A 16,814-nucleotide genomic window follows, 5' to 3' on the forward strand; every position below is an offset into this window, starting at 1 on the left:
ATATTACAATCTACTAAAAATGCTTTTAAATATTTAAAACCTTTCTATTTTTTATATTTCTGACGTGTTTAACAAAAAAATATAAATAGACTATTGACTTTACTTTCTTTGAATGTTATTGAGATTTTGAAAATGACTATCTAATTATCTCTCTCTCTCCCCCCTAGGCAACAATTTTGGGTCATGTTAAAGTAGCTTTTAAAGACGCATGATCTAAACTTGCATCAAATATTTTACTGTAGACCATGATCTTTTATAGCTCATTGTAAAATTGATATTCGCAAAGGGAATTTAGTGAATCTTAAATAAATAAATAAATAAATAAGTGAAGATGCACATACTTGTGTGAATTGTCATTTTCATCGTTAAAAATTTTAATTTTTGTCATTTTAATCCTTGAACTTTTAACTTTTCGGACAAGTTAGTCATTTCATCCATTGACATTTGTAAAATTGACATTATTCACGTATGGAATATGTTTTTTTTTTTAACAACTAGTAATGATGAAACGACTAATCTGAAAAAATAAAATAAAATAAAATAATTATTCGATATCTAGAAAATATAAAAGTTTCAATCTAGTTCTCAAAACTTGAAAAGTTGCAATCAAGTTACAAAATGATTTAAAAAGTCACAAATTGAAATTGTAAGGGCCTGATTGGTAGGAGATTTTTTTTTTTTTTTTTCAAAACAATATAAAAACAAGTTTCAAAAAATTGAACTTGAAACTAGTTTTTAGATAATAATTTTTATATTTTACGTGTTTGGCTCACACTTTTAAGAAAAATTTTCAAAATTCTAAAAACAAAAATAATTGTTTGGGAGACCATTTCTATTTTTGAAATTTAAAAAAAATATTTATAAGAAGTAACGTGTAGAATCTGTAGATTACTTCTTCTTTTTTTGTGTGTGGATAAAATAAGGGAATAGAGCTCATCATGTTTTTATTTTATTTTTAATGATAAGTTTCAAATTTGACGTGTGAGAATTCTTTTTGTGATAAAGATAAACTCCTAAATTTAAGAGATAAAAGAGTTTGGACAAATATGTGGGATTCACTGTTTTCAATTTATTTATAACTATGTCATTAAAAACATTTTCTATATCCTGAAAACACTCCCTAAGCCGTTTTTAAAATCTTGTTTTAAATAAGGAAAATAGAATATAGTTTTTTGAAAAATGTATTTAGAAAATATTAACCAAACAATAAATTCAAGTGTGAGACCCACCATTTTATAGATTGCAAAACAAAAAATTATATTTAAATACTCTTACCAAACAACTCCTAATATACTCTCCAAGCATAAGATGCGTTTGGTTTCACATGAACTAAGAATTTGGAAAATACTTCAACTTTCATACCTTGGAAAATACCTTTGATATACACGTTTTTCTCCCCAAGCCAACCAACCAACCGACACAAATCTTATGCTCGTTGTCCTTTTGGCCTCACTAGAATCTCTCATAAGTCCTTGCAATTCATCATGCATTGAATCCGAAAGCCTGAAGCAATTTCATAGTAAAAGTTGGGATTGATAATTGAATGTGCTACTGCCTTAATTAAAACTTCACTTCCCCTCCTAACAAATATTATCTCCAAATTGATTTGGAATAAAATTCTTCAAACCACTTTAAATTGGTGACATGTATGAATCCATCCAACTTGACCCAACTAAACCCTACACTACCCATAATTTGGATTTTATTTATTTTTTTGATAAAACCCAACTGACTTAATGTAACCATACGTGGTGTGGGGTTTAGAGTTAGGAGGAGTGAAGGACACATCACCAATTTTAAGTAATTTGAAGAGTTTCTAGCAAAATTAGTTTGGTGAAAACTTTATCTCTCTCATTATTTCACCACATTGGCTTTAATATTCCATAAACTCTTATAGATCTACCCACAAAAATGAAGGCATACCAAGGATAATATAATAAACATTACAACTTCATTAATTTATATATATATATATATTGTGGGGAATAAGGGGTCAGGCCCAAGTTAATGGGCCGAATGCCCACGAGAGGACTGTAGCACATCCGAAAAGAGGGATGCGGAGAGGACAAGGCCCAGACTGGAGTGTAACCCTCTTGGTGAAGGATCGTCTCTGTCCGAGGAGGACATCTCCAGTCCGAGGAGGACATCTCCTGTCCGAGGAAGATATTTTGCTCTGATGTAATATCGAAGACTAACTGAGTAGGGGAAAAGCCTGAATGACTGCCCGAGGACTCCACCTGATCAAGATAAGCTCACAGCATATTCAGGAACGATAAGGATGGGGAAATATCTGAGGGAAAGGCTGCTGCCACCATATTCAATGCATTGCAACAGCTTTTCTGGCCGCATTTATGTGGAGAAGACCTCTGAACAGTGCATCCTAACCTACCGCCACTCACACAGAGATGAAAAGAAGCTGCCTGACGTGACAAGTACTTGAGCAAGTTCATGGATGGGAAGCACGTGGACGATGGAGATGAGGGTAAGAATGACTATAAAATGGAGGGGAGCACCTGTCAATAGGGGGCGGAAGAAAAAGAGAGAGAAGAAGAACAGGAGTGTGTTTAAAACTATCAATGTATACAAACTGATGGATACACAGTTGAAATGGTGAAGATCCATTGTTATTAATCCCTTGCCAATTCTAGTTCTTTGACCCATACTCTACAAATTAATTGTCTTTGGGTTTACGTAAAGAATTTGAACCCTACATATATATATACATGATTGAATTTTGTATTTTTCTATTGAAAATATAAAAGTAAGAGTTTTTTTTTTTAAATAAAAAATTATTCTCTAACTTAATTTAAATGTACTAATGTATAAAGCTTGCTTTTAAAATTTTAAACCTTATCTCATATCTTTTTATTTATACATACTAAATAAGAATTTATATTTATAAAGTTACCATCGTGCTAAATCTAAGCAACCGAATTGAATTAGAAAGCGTTTGGCCCGTAACACCATAAATTCAAATTTTATTTAAAAAAAGAAAACAAAAGCAATCGGTACCGACGAAGCAATTGGTCTAGCTAAAAGGCTTTGCCAGTTGCTGCCACCAAATTCTCCACACTTTGCCATTATGCATTACACTTCAGTGCCATGTTTGCTTGCTATCCATTACAGTCACTACCAAAGTAAACTTCACAAACCCAACTCTCTCTCTCTCTCTCTCTCTCTCTCTCTGTGTAAAGTAGAGAAAAACTAAGATGCCCAGAAAGAAACACTCAGAGTTGAAGCTAAATCCAATGCCAACTTCTTCATCCTCGTTCCTTTTTATCCTTCTCTTCTGCTTCTCAACTGCTGCTTTGGCAGGGCAGGTGACCCTTTTGTGTTCTATGATTGGACTGTCTCTTACCTCACTGCCTCCCCACTTGGTGTTAAACAAAAGGTTCTTACTTTTCACCTCAATTCTCTGCAATTCTCCAACTTTTGTCACCCTTATCCTTTCGATGAAAATGGGCACTGCTTATTTTTAGTGATGTTTCAAGTTTTAAACTTTTGGGTATTGCTCATGTGATTTGTTTATTGGATATTAGTTGCTTACTGTGTAGTAAATATATTAGTATTTAGTTATTTTTATCTTAAACAAGTCCCCCCATATGTAAATCTCGTAAGTTGATGGAAATTACTTAATTAATATACCAGGATGATGTACTATAGTGTGACATTTTTTAATATAAAGAGAAGTTTCCTGTTCTAGGAAGAAGTGAATTTCATATTTCTATTGTTTTTAGCAACTATTCAGTTTTAGAATTTCTCTCATTATTAATTCAGTTATGCTGGAAGTTGCCAAAAGGCTTCTAACTTAGTGGCATTGACTGGTCTCCTTGATGAGGAGAACGAGGTTATACATTTCCTCCCCCACTTGTTGTAACAATTGAATTATCAAAAAAGTTATGCCGAAAGTTAGAAAAAATATTTACATGACCCAGTTTACTTTTAATATATATATATATATATATATAATATTAATAACTTAACTATGCCCAAGTCTTTAAATCTGTATTGTTTATATACAATCTTGATTGACAAATAGCTCTATATGTGACTTTCTTTGTTTGGATTAAATTGTAAGGCAAGGCAACATGTCCACTCTCAGCACCTTGATGCACCTTTGTGTGTGTGTGTGTGTACACATTATATGCCCATATCATACAAGCCAGTCCTGTTACTTTCATTTCACATGGCTAAACTGAGCTGACATAGTTTTCTCGACTTGTCTCTAGTTGGGTTGGCCTCTTATCTTCTTAGGTGTAATTTTTGTGGTTAATTTTGTTTGTTCATGTCTTGCCATTTCTTAGGATTCTCATTTCATTTATAGTAAACATGTCAATGCAAAACTAAATCTTGAAGCATGTCTAGTCTTATATTGTGTTGATCTAATCCCAAAATTTTGCTCATAATGTATTTCATAAACAAGCTGTTGTCCTTGTTATTAAAGTTCATCTTAACAAATCCTTTTTTGTCAAACAGCTTTTTGTGGTGATATCTCACAAACAATAAGTCCTTTTCACTACCAAAGTACAATAAGTCCTTATAGCATATCTAATATGAAACATGACTGCTTCTCAATATTGCAATTGTTAATTATTGATACATGTGCCCAAATTGTCTTAACAAACTTTCCTTTGTCTTGTTCTGTATCTTATATTTTCTCTAGAATGCATGGACTTCCTTTTTGTTTTTCACTCTTGTATTTCTATTGTTTCTTGTCAACAATCTAACTGTATCAACATAAGTTTTTGAACCATGTCATTGTTTGACTACCAAAGATATTGTGCCTTCAAGCATTATTATTTTTAATTCCTTTTTGTAGAATTTTCCCTTGCAATTTGATTGGCATATTTTAATCACTCAGCACATTAGACGGTACTTCATTTGTGCCTGTATAATCCAATGAGTTAATAAATCCTTTGATACCAAAAGGCTGCCTTTGGCTGCTGTTATGTAGTCTGTGTTACTTCAGAAATTACGCTTCTTTCACATGTATGTGTTTTTGTTCATACTACTGATTATCACATTTATCTATCTTGCTAAAAATATAACTTCATAATCAGATTGGAAACATATAGGTTATATCATTGGCCACCTCATATTTTTCAATAATGCCAATTTGTCTGTGATTAAGACAAAATGATGTTATAGTGGGGAGGCAGCCATGGGGTGCCCTGCAGCCATGTAAGATTTGTTTCTACCGTTCCACCTTAAAATTTTCAATGGCTTCTCATTGCGACAGCAATAATTACCATTGTTCCATACCACACTCTTACTTTGAACTGCTGTGACCTCACTTTAGTTAGGGGGAGAAGATGTCTCATTAGTGCCCAATGTGCATACAGGCTTAATTGTGTTGTGTGGCATGTGATGCATTTAACAATGCATTCAAACTTACCTTGGAAGAGTAACATGGAGGGTGAAGTCATGGGTTCAAGACCCACCAGGGGTGTATGTAACTTCAAATCAGAAAAATAATGTTTTCAAACTTTCTCTTGTATTATTCATTATTCATAATTTCATTGTTGATTATTGCTCTTCATTGCTGGCTCCTGAAGCAAATAACAATTTTACTTTAACAGTCTGTCATGCTTTGTGAGTTACCGTACAATTAATCCTATATTATTGTTTACTGTTTCTGTTTATCACGGTTGCCCAGACTCTTAAATTGAAGCAAGTAATATTTTTCTTTAGAAATCTGTGAATGACATGTTTCGTGAGTTATGGTACAATATATATGAGACGAACTTCATACTGACAGAATAAGTTTTGAACTAGTTTCATCTAGAAACAGTTATGTGCTGTGTGGGTCACTTAGTAGGCTTAGATGCAAAATATTGACTGCAGTAATGGAGTCCCTATCTCTGAGTAATCAAATGATGAAGCATTTAGCTATAGACTTTTTTAATTCTCCTGAATCCTTGAACCTTCTTGTATTAAAGATTTTATATTATCGCTTTTCCCATGTCAAACTCATGTTACTCATTCCATTCTACAGTTTGTGCTATTAGATGTGGAAAGTCCCATAGTAGTTCATTGAATAATAAAATCAGACAATTATACTTGTGATGATAGATCACTTCCTTTTTCACAATGTACAAATCTCCAAAATGTTCTTCTCCATCTGGAGATTAAGGGACACCTTTGTTTGGTTGTAGTCTTCCTGCCATATGATTTGCACTAGATTTATATGTCACTCATAGAGATTTATTCTTTGCCTACCCATCAATGTTTGATTCCTATTAATTTGTGTTAATGTGACTTCTGCTTTTTCATACCTGTTAATATGACAGTTAGTCTTTGTCCATATATCCTTCCTATATGTCAATAGAAATAAGAATAGAGATTTAAGGACAAGGAGCTGATTTCCATATTTTTGCCCTCAATTCATCCATTTCATATATATAGGAGAAGCATATACAAATATCATGAGGAATATTCTGATAGCAACAGCTGGTAGAGACAACTCATCAATGGGATCTTCTAGAATAGGGACACCTTATATGGGATCTTCTAAGAGACGCTAACACTGTTTCGCACGATGCATGAGTCATGAATGGTTGAGCTATATACAAGATGAGGTTTACTTGCCAAGCACTTAGGCATGGTCAACCTTTTGTTTTTTAACTCCTTGTTTATTTCACATATTGATCCTAGATTTTGGAGTGGAGAGTCTTTGCTTGTCTTTTCTTCTTTGATATTGTACATTTATTTATTTCAGCATTTAACTATCTATACGTTGGTGATTTATATACCACAAAGTGCTTAAATGTCTTAGCTGCTTCCCTCCCCCAACCCTCACAGGTGGGTGGACCCACAAAATCTCATGCAAATTAATTTGTGCTAATAATTTCAGGTAATTGGGATCAATGGGCAATTTCCAGGACCAATTCTCAATGTTACTACAAATTGGAATGTTGTTGTCAATGTCAAAAATGGCCTTGATGAGCCATTTCTTCTCACATGGTATATATATTTTTTTTACAGCAAGAATAAGAAAAATAACAAGTAGTGATTTTATTAGTGTTAATGTTGTTTAGTTTAATGCAGGAATGGCATAGAACATAGGAAGAACTCTTGGCAAGATGGTGTTTTAGGTGCAAATTGTCCCATTCCTGCTGGTTGGAATTGGACATATCAGTTTCAGGTCAAAGATCAGATAGGGAGTTTCTTTTACTTCCCGTCCCTTAGCTTCCAGAGAGCTGCAGGTGGATATGGGGGAATCATCATAAACAACAGAGAAGTGATTCCAGTACCCTTCAGGATGCCAGATGGGGATATTACAATCTTCATTAGTGACTGGTATTCTAAGAGTCATAAGGTCAGTGTAAATTTTGTTTTGCTCACTGACTCTAGTGACCAGTGAATACTAGTTACTTTTTTAGGTTTCCTAGCTATTGACCAATGCTTATTGGGAAACAGGAACTAAGGCAGGATGTTGAGAAAGGAATCAACCTTGGAGTTCCTGATGGTATCCTCATTAATGGATTGGGTCCCTATCGCTTTGATGGGCCAGTTGTTCCAGATGGTATTACTTACCTAAAAATAAATGTTGAACCAGGTGAATTTCTGCAATGTATATGTTATACTTAGTTTGCTGTCCCTTCTCTTTAAATACCATTAACTTGCTCAAATGAACTAATTTTTATAACAAATGTTCTGTTGTTTTCCATTGAAAATGTGTTTTGAAAGTTGTAACTAAAAAGTAATTCTTTATAAAACACAAAAAAATTTGTTAAGCTGCATTGAAGACCCTAATTTCAGTGGTCCGCAATTTTTGCATCCCCCACCACCTTCCTAATCTTAGCCACCATATCTCCTACTTGTCCGACCTTCATAAAACCCAAACCACCTTACCTAAATCACCCCCCAAGTTAAATATTCGATACTTGGAATTTATGCATCTGTATTAGCGTATAAAATACAATTTCTATAAATCTTGAATAATTAAACCCATGAAAATTATGAATCTTCTCCATCTAGTTAATTTTAAGCTAGTATTAAATTTTATTTATTTATTTATTTTTTTTGTTAATAAGGAGCTAATACCAATAACTTTAGCTAAGGTTAATTGAGTAAAGGGGTTTCATAGGCCCTTCCAACCATCTTGAGAAGTTTTTCAATAACTGTAGCCAAAAAAGCCAGTGCCAAATGAAGATGGGTGTGTCTATTGCTCTACTGAATATGTCTTGAAATCTTCAGGAAAAGCACAACGTAAAAGCCTTGAAACACACACTGAAAACCCACAAGAGCACTGCCTATGCTACCCTTTTGTCCAACATAGAACCACACCTAAACCCACCACCACCATAGCAAAACCCACACTAACAAAAGTACACGGAAACCCACAAGACCAACAGCAGCAACCGTCTTTGCAAGAACACCACGTAGACCACCCAAACCCACCACCACATCAAAACCCACACTGAAAACTGCCTAGTAAAAAAACTCACAAGACTCACAAAACCAGTAACAGCATCCATCTACGTGTGAATACCATCCAGTCCACCCCTTTGCCCAACACAGCTCCAAGGCCAAACTCACCATTATACCAAGGGTTAGGGATTTTGATTTCAAAATTTGGGTGAGGTTCAGGTGAGGAGAGTATAGTGAGGTGATGGTGACAGTGGAGTGAAGCTTCAAGGCTCGATGAAGAGGGGATGAGATTTGAAGTAGAGCGTATTAGAGGGGAGGAATTGGGGATTGGGGCTTGGGGAACTAGGAAGGAGTGAGGGATGGAGAGAAATGAAAATGAAACTCATTTAGAAAAGAAAAAAAAAGAAGATACCTAAAGATACCTCTTTTGTAGATGGTTACTATGCATTTACTAATGTTTTTTCTGTGTTTTGACTTTCTCCAAAACCAGAAAATGGAGAACATCTTTTTTATATTTTTTAAAACTGGCAATTGTCAGGTTTTTTTTCTTGAAAATCAATTCTTTAGGAACAGGTTGCCAAATTTTTAATGGAAAATAGTCTAGTGTATAAAACTAAAAGAACTTTTTTTTTCCTTCTCAAAGAAGAAAAAAAAGAACTGGTTTTTAAAACATTTACCAAACATGGCCTAGATTTTTAATTATTTGGGTCTAAGTAGCAATGCCTATAGGGTCCTTTCTTCTACTTTTTTTAGCAGTTATTTGTGGCACAGAAAACAGAATTGCTTGTTTCAAGGGTCAAGATTGAGAGTTATTAGGGCTATTTGAGAGACTTGTATGAGGTTTGTAATGGGACTTATTATCATTTATGTATGGTCAGAATTTTTACAGCAAGTTTTGATTTCTTTCAAACCCTTGAAGTTATGATGCTTTCTCTCTCTCCCTCTCTCTCTAGAAGTGTGGTTTCCGAAGGATGAATGAGAATGAATGGGGAAATATATGATAATGAATTACACCTGTACTATTGGTATACTAGTGTAATTCATGTTATCACATAGTAATCCTTGTAAAGAATCAAGAAGCATCAAATTAGTTAATTAGTTGACAGATTGCAAGTGGAACCAAGTTAGTTCAGATTATTACAACAGAGGCCAAGAAGTGGGGCCAAATCAGTTACAAGTTGTTAGTTGGTTAATTTGGCCAATAAGCTTTGCAAGTAACATGCATAATTACTTATAATCCATAGCATTTCATCATTGAAGAATAAAGACACAACTTCCTTAGTTTTCTATCTCAAATTCTCTCCTTTTTCTCTTTTTCTTGAAGGGTGACTACTTCAAATTAAGTTAAATTCCATTCATTCTCATTCATTTCCCTTAAACCAGGCAGATTCATTACAAATTGATTCATATGAAGCTGTATGTGTGATGCTAGTAGTTGCTTCCTGATTTTCCTCCTATGTTTATGATTTGCTAACAAATGGAACCAAATCTGTGACCTTCAATTCCCATACTAATTCACCAATTTCTGAATTGTTTACAAACCCTAACCTTAATTTCCTAAACTTAGAATCTTCCCTTGACATCCTAAATGAATTGGTATAAACACATAGGTTTTCAACATCCTACATAAATCAGTATCAGAGCCTAGATTTTCACCATACCTATGCATAATGGAAGTGTCTATGGGAAGAGTTGCTGAGAATCAGCAGGAAGATTTGCTTGTGAGAATTTTCCCAAGTCAGATTCCAAATGACTAGTTGGGAGACTCAATATATGCAAAAACCTGTTAACTGTGGCATTGAGATTCAAAGGGATAGTACGACTAGGAATAATAACAAATGAAGATGCTCAACAATACCAACAGTGAGCACCTAACAAATGACTTTCTCCATTACCTTTTTTATGTAATTTACCGAGCCGGATTAGTGTCTCGTTCCTAGTCGAACTGCTTGGTCCAGTCCGGGTTTTAAAACCATGCATTTTGTATTATTTTGAAAATGATCATTACATTATGAGAAGTATGAAGTATCATATGTTTGCTGAATATATGAGGTCATAAAAAGGACACAAAAACCATTATTTGCGAGGAGAAAGTGCCATTTGAGCTATATAACTCATTGGTGGCAATAGGGAGACACTTAAAACTCTTACATTAAGATCTAGAAACAATCATTTTTAAGATAGGTAAGTTCTAGAAACGTTCATAAGAGATTCCGACAGCTATGAATTCCAATATCCTTTGCTTCACATCAGCTAAACCATAATGGTATTCATCAAGAATTTTTTTTGCCCGAAAGACATCAAAGTTCTCATCACTGCATTTGGTAATGGAAAACAGAATTAACATTTATTCTCATATTATAATAAAATTTGCTTTAGAAGGAAGAACAAAAAAAGTTAGGAAACTTTGAAATCTCAAAAGCATTTTAAGTATTGTTATTCATTAAAAGTTAAATGACAACTAATTTTAGCAAGTCAACAAACCTATAATTTCCCCAGGGAAGAGCAGTCAACCAATCTAGATAGTTATGAGTTTCATTAAATTCAATTGAACTGGCTTCAAACTGCTGCAGCATTGAAAGCTCTTTGTTTATAACTTGCAAAACATGAAGTGGGATCTTATTCCTGTTTCGTTCAAGCCTCTCCCTAAATTTTGCTGCTAGTCAAAATGATGAAATAGACAATTACAAAATGAACCAACATAGCACTTCTCGTTAAAATATTACACAGATATAGCTCCTGATTCATAAAGGAGTTAAAATCATCCGACTAGAACAAAGTACGACCTTCATTTTCTACAAATAATTCCTAATGGAACAAACCATGCCAAGCCTTGAATATACCGTTTTCAATTCCCAGTGGACATTCTGTCTAAGTTAACAAATGTTCCTTCTGGATTGGGAAACAAACTGCTTATTACTACAAAGAATAGAAAAACAGAACTAACCAGAAAGTGCTGTTTTGGCATCTATCTCCAACCCTAATTCCTGCATCAAGACAAGCTAGGAAAATTAGGTGGACCAAGGTTCAAATAGAGCAAATTGATAATCTCTAAAGATGCGGCAATGTGACTAAAATAAGTAATAAGATACATACATATATGTATAGACATATGATAATGGGGCAAAATACCTTCTTTATGGCCTTAAACTGTTCATTCAACAATTAGCGGCGCTGCTCACTACTAATCTTTTCTTTAATTTCTTTTGCAATTGATTCTAATATACATTAGCAATTCATAAACAATGGAATTAAGTACCTGAATTTTGCTGATTTTCATAGATTCCTTCAATAATTCAAGCGTAAGTTTTAAATGTTTATACACCTGAATGAGCAAATAACATAGAGTTACAAAAGCAGTTTGGATGAAGCAATCTCAAATTTAAGGATTTAATTGTGCATGTTTTATGGATGCTAGAAAGCAAAAGGTTTTGGACGTTCACATCTTTTGCAATGTACAAACACCTGTTTGGGAATGTTTCCAAAATATACTCCATTTTAAGACCAGACTCTTCAAGATCAATAACTAAAACTAAAATGGGTCAATTTCAACATACATCTGGCTCTTCAAGAACTTGCTGGCACTGTAATTTTTTCGCACCAGATATCGCAGCTCCAAGATCCGCTAACCTTGGAAACTCAGAATTATCTATATACTGCAGATTTTGAAGAGAAAAGGGAAAAGTTAGGACATCCAAATTATCAAAGCAATGTGATAGAATTGAATACAAACTGCAGTGCCAAATTATATCAATATACAAAGATGTTTACATATAACAGTATCAGGCTACATCAGTCGTTGCAAAAATATTACTAAGAGCTTTATTTTACTTCAGTTATTTAGAAGCAATTACCAATTCACTATGGAACTGATTGAGTCAAAAGCAGAAAGCAAATCATTCAGCTTCTACAACAGATTTAAAGGCTTATTGAAACTAATGCTAACACAACCTAGCAAATATATAGACCCCTATAAACCCAATTTTAGGGCTTAATCACTTTTACTCCTTACTAACAATAAGGCCCAATATAAGTGATTAACCAATTTCACAATCCATGGATGACAATAAACAATATAAGGCAATAAAGCGATATATAGTGTGGAAAATGAAAGGCGCAAACCTTAGATAACACTGAGACGTGTTATTAAAGAGGAAACCAAAGCCCCCAGTAAAAAACCTCTCTGCCAGCTCTACCAGTTGGAAATCCACTATAGAATAGGTATAGTACAAGTTTGAAGTAGGCCCTCCAAGTCTAAATCTCCCTAAGTACTTGAGCCCTCCAAGCTCTTGCTAGCATCCATTTTCACCAAGTCCTTTCTTCTATAGAGCAATCCTAGTTGAGCAACCCACTACTAGTCACCAAGTGAAACTTGGATTTGTGGCTTGAACCTCCAAAGATTCCCAACTACCAACAACTCCATGACACTTATATATGATAGAGGTACTAAAGGTAAGAATCTCCTCTCAAAGATGTAAACATGGTGAGAGTGAAAGAGGAGAAAAGCTATGGGTTCTCTTAATGAACAATGGGTTTTCTCTCTCTAGAAAGGATGAGCACAATAAATAAGCTCTCACAATCACTCTTAATCTTCTCTTCTAGGGTTTTTCTCTAGTTTAAGCATTAAAGATTATAGTAGAAGGAAAATTTTTGAATTATCATATTTTAATAGAGATTACAGTTTTCAACTATTTTATCAGAGAGGGTGAGAGAGATGATTTTGTCCTTTTTCTCCCTAAGTACTAGAGCCCTCCAAGCTCCTACTAGCATCCAATTTCACCAAGTCCTTTCTTCTATATAGCAATCCCAGTTGAGCAACCCACCACTAGTCACCAAGTGAAACTTGGATTTGTGGCTTGAACCTCCAAAGATTCCCAACTACCAACAACTCCCTAACACTTATATATGATAGAGGTACTGAAGGTAAAAATCTTCTCTCAAAGATGTAAACATGGTGAGAGTGAAAGAGGAGAAAAGCTATGGGTTCTCTCAATGAACAATGTGTTTTCTCTCTCTAGAAAGGATGAGCACAATAGATAAGCTCTCACAATCACTCTTAATCTTCTCTTCTAGGGTTTTTCACTAGTTTAAGCATTAAAGATTATATTAGATAAAAAAAAAAAATTTTGAATTATCATATATATTGGAGGTTATAGTTTTCAACTATTTTATCAAAGAGGGTGAGAGAGATGATTTTGATCAAAATTTTGGAATTTATAAAGCCACTAAGGGAATAAAGCAAAAGGCATCATAGCCTAGGAGCCAAACATAGCAGCATTTGGATGGAAAAGAAGAAGAGAAGCCATAGGAGCAAAATGTAACAATACAACTGTACGAAACTATGATAAATAGTACAAATTCATAATAAATACAACCTTTCTTAGAGCCATTAAAGGAAAAGATCAATGGTGAAGCTTATAAGCATACAACATAAAAAAGGACCCTTGGAGCCAAACCAGAAAATAAGGAACAAACCTGAGTATAAATTTCAACATCATCTCTCCAACAGGAACTAGTATTGAGAACATCTTATAGGGTAAATTTAAACTCAAATGATTTTGCCTTTATGACATCATCATCCTTGTTATATGTTTTATCCTGCAATATAGAATATAATCCACTAAAATGAAAGATAAAAATGTGAATTAAACCTTTCACCCCCTACAAATGATCATTCCATTGGGAAAAAAAACATAATATAGACAGCTTGCCTTGAGATGATCAAATTTTACAGTAAGAGGTTCCTTGTCAACCTGTACAAAGATAATATATTATTCAGTTCATAACACATTCACATAAAAGGCCGTACATAGTACACAAGGCTCCAACTTGAGGTGATTGGTAGGCACCCTTACCCCCCCCCCCCCCACATTAAAAAAAAAAAAAAAATCATATGGATGACAGGACGACTTCATCCAAGACTTGAAATGTTTTCATTAGCTCATTAACATTTCTGTAAAAGCGTCTAAGCCATCAACATAGAAATTTGTAGTGACTATCGTTCCTTCATACTCACCATCTTCGTGATTCGAAGTTGTCCATGTGCGATAAGGACCACTCGGTCTCCTCGGATACTTGAAATCTGGTACATTAAAATAAATTTTAAACAGAGTAATCACTCATATAGGTTTTTCTAATACATATATTTCAGGTGAATAAATCTAACGTTCTAAAAATTCTAACCAACAAGTTACCTTAGCAAGTATACCAACTTCATGAAGACGATTCAGTAACTCTTTTCCTTTTAAATCATATATGTTTTTCTCTGTTTCAGAACCAGATACTAAACTAGGATCGGTCCCTAGCTCATCTTTAACAAGAAAAGCTCCAACATATGGGGCTTGCCGTTCATAGGTTTCTTGCAAAGCTGCTAATAGTTTAGGACCCTGCATGTATGGTATTAAATGCATTAGAGAACCAACAGTTCCAACTTATAAGTCCCTTTTCTATCCAAAAATTTGATACAATTATATAAAAGTCAGAGAAAACATCTGTTATAAGCTTCAGATGATGTACAACAAAGTTTTATGAACATTGCAACAACAGCAGCTTAGAAAATGGACCTTACTAGAATATGAGATGTACCAGGAAACTAAAACAAGGATTCAAAGAGCAACTTATTCTTAATTAAGAAGCCTGCCATACCTTAACTTGAACTGGCCTGTAGAATCCTGGAAAAAATGGTAAATGTGGAAGTGGTAAGGCTAAAACCTGCAACCAAAAAGCTTGCTTAATTCTAAAGGAGAAATTTAATCAATTTGCATAAAATCAAACTGCATAGAAACCAAAGAAAAAATCAATGATACAAAAATAAAATTTCTAATCAAACAATTTCTGCAAGAGTTGAAAATAAAGCAGAACCCATTATTTTTTTTTCTTTCTTGAGAGATAATTACAAGATATTGCTAACCCCTCAACTCTACCCTTTCCTCCTACACTTTCAAGCACTTTGTGTATTAGGAGATGCCAATAAAGCAGAACCCATTATTAAATTGGAGATATTAAAACAATCAGCATGCAGGGCAGGAATACACCAGCATGCTATCAATATCTAGATCACCTTCTTTATATATCTTCATTCTTCCAGAAAACAATATAACTCAGATCTGAGATTAATCAAACCAATTAGCCATCTATTTACCTTGTGACACCATCAATTAGTACAAGAGGGTTAGCTGTTCCCACAGTTTTTAGGCACTGCACCATCTTTCCTGGCATAGCACCAGAGTAGGTATGGCAATGCCCCTGAAAATAATTTTAGTAGTTAATGATACAAGAAGCATAATAGCACTGTACAGCCACATATTTATTTTTGTCTCAGCATAAATAAAATGTTTAATTACCTTGATGTCAGCAACATCAGATAATTGTCTAACGGAAAACCAGAAGAACTTAGGATTCAAGGCACAGGAAATTCCGGTTTAAGTGGATATATGCAGTTCCAGTTTTTATTAATTTATTTATATATTTTTCAGTAGGATAATGCATTCCAAACTACGCATGGAGACCACTCTGCAAAAAGATCAATCACCAATCACCAATCATGCAATCATCTATACTACTATTTAAGGGGCTTCCTCTATTTGAATTCTTCATTTTTTTTGTCTAAAATATCCTCATTATACCCACTTATAAGTTTTCAACTACCAGGGATAAATATGTAAATTAAAACTTTTACACTTTAAGACCTATAAACTCATGTACGCTTTACAGTTTCTATCTCACTTTCTATCTCTCATTCTTCTTCAGATTGAAGACATTTAGTTTAGCTCTATATCCTCTTTTCTTTTTCTTTAAATTAAAGACATTTACTATTAGAGACTCCAACAAATTTTCAAGTTCTATCTTTTGCAAGTTCCTCTTTGTTTTCTTTTCTTTTGTTTATGATTGACTTTCTTTGAGTTCTACTTTTTTTCCTTTTTTTATATTTTGTTTTTATTTTTATGTGTACCACGTTAACTCTTTTTTTTTTTTTTTTCCTTTTTCTTTTTAAATGTAATTTTGAAATGAATGGTTTCTTCATATACTCTACCATTGTACTTCTTAATGAATTGTCATTTCATGTTGTAGGTATTGTGATCCAAAGACAAGGCTGCTTTATGCTATAAAAGAAGTATTCAAAATCATTCCTGAACAGTTAAACAGTATGGCTTCCCTTACCTCCTTTAATAGCCTTTGTTTACATTTTATTTAAAAATTTTGAATTGGAATAAAAATAGTTACCACAATACTCCCTGATTAATGGTCAAAATATAAATGATCAATTACTATTTTCTTCTCTTTCCTCACTTTTTTTTTTCCTTCTTCGTATTTTTTTTTTCTTTTTAAGAAAGGTTTTTTTTACCATCATTGTATATGTTTTTGGCGTTAAATTTTTTTATTTAGGTATGTAGCAACCTTGAGTTCTAGATTTTTTTTTTTTTTTTTTTTATTTTAATATG

General features: G+C 33.7%; 1 protein-coding gene and 1 pseudogene across 1 annotated transcript; one reads left to right on the plus strand and one right to left on the minus strand.

Moving 5' to 3' along the window:
* Positions 1–3,208: 3,208 nt before the first annotated feature.
* On the plus strand, positions 3,209–16,511 carry LOC136067233 (monocopper oxidase-like protein SKS1; the record flags this gene model as incomplete). Its single annotated transcript, XM_065772779.1, has 5 exons — positions 3,209–3,391; positions 6,854–6,963; positions 7,048–7,318; positions 7,420–7,558; positions 16,444–16,511. Coding segments are annotated over 5 exons (741 nt in total), but the record flags the coding sequence as incomplete, so codon positions are not given.
* On the minus strand, positions 10,389–15,579 carry LOC136067215 (lon protease homolog, mitochondrial-like; annotated as a pseudogene).
* Positions 16,512–16,814: the final 303 nt, after the last annotated feature.

Source organism: Quercus suber, unplaced genomic scaffold (genome assembly GCF_002906115.3).
Source record: "Quercus suber isolate HL8 unplaced genomic scaffold, Cork oak 2.0 scaffold_63, whole genome shotgun sequence".
Classification (NCBI taxonomy): domain Eukaryota; kingdom Viridiplantae; phylum Streptophyta; class Magnoliopsida; order Fagales; family Fagaceae; genus Quercus; species Quercus suber.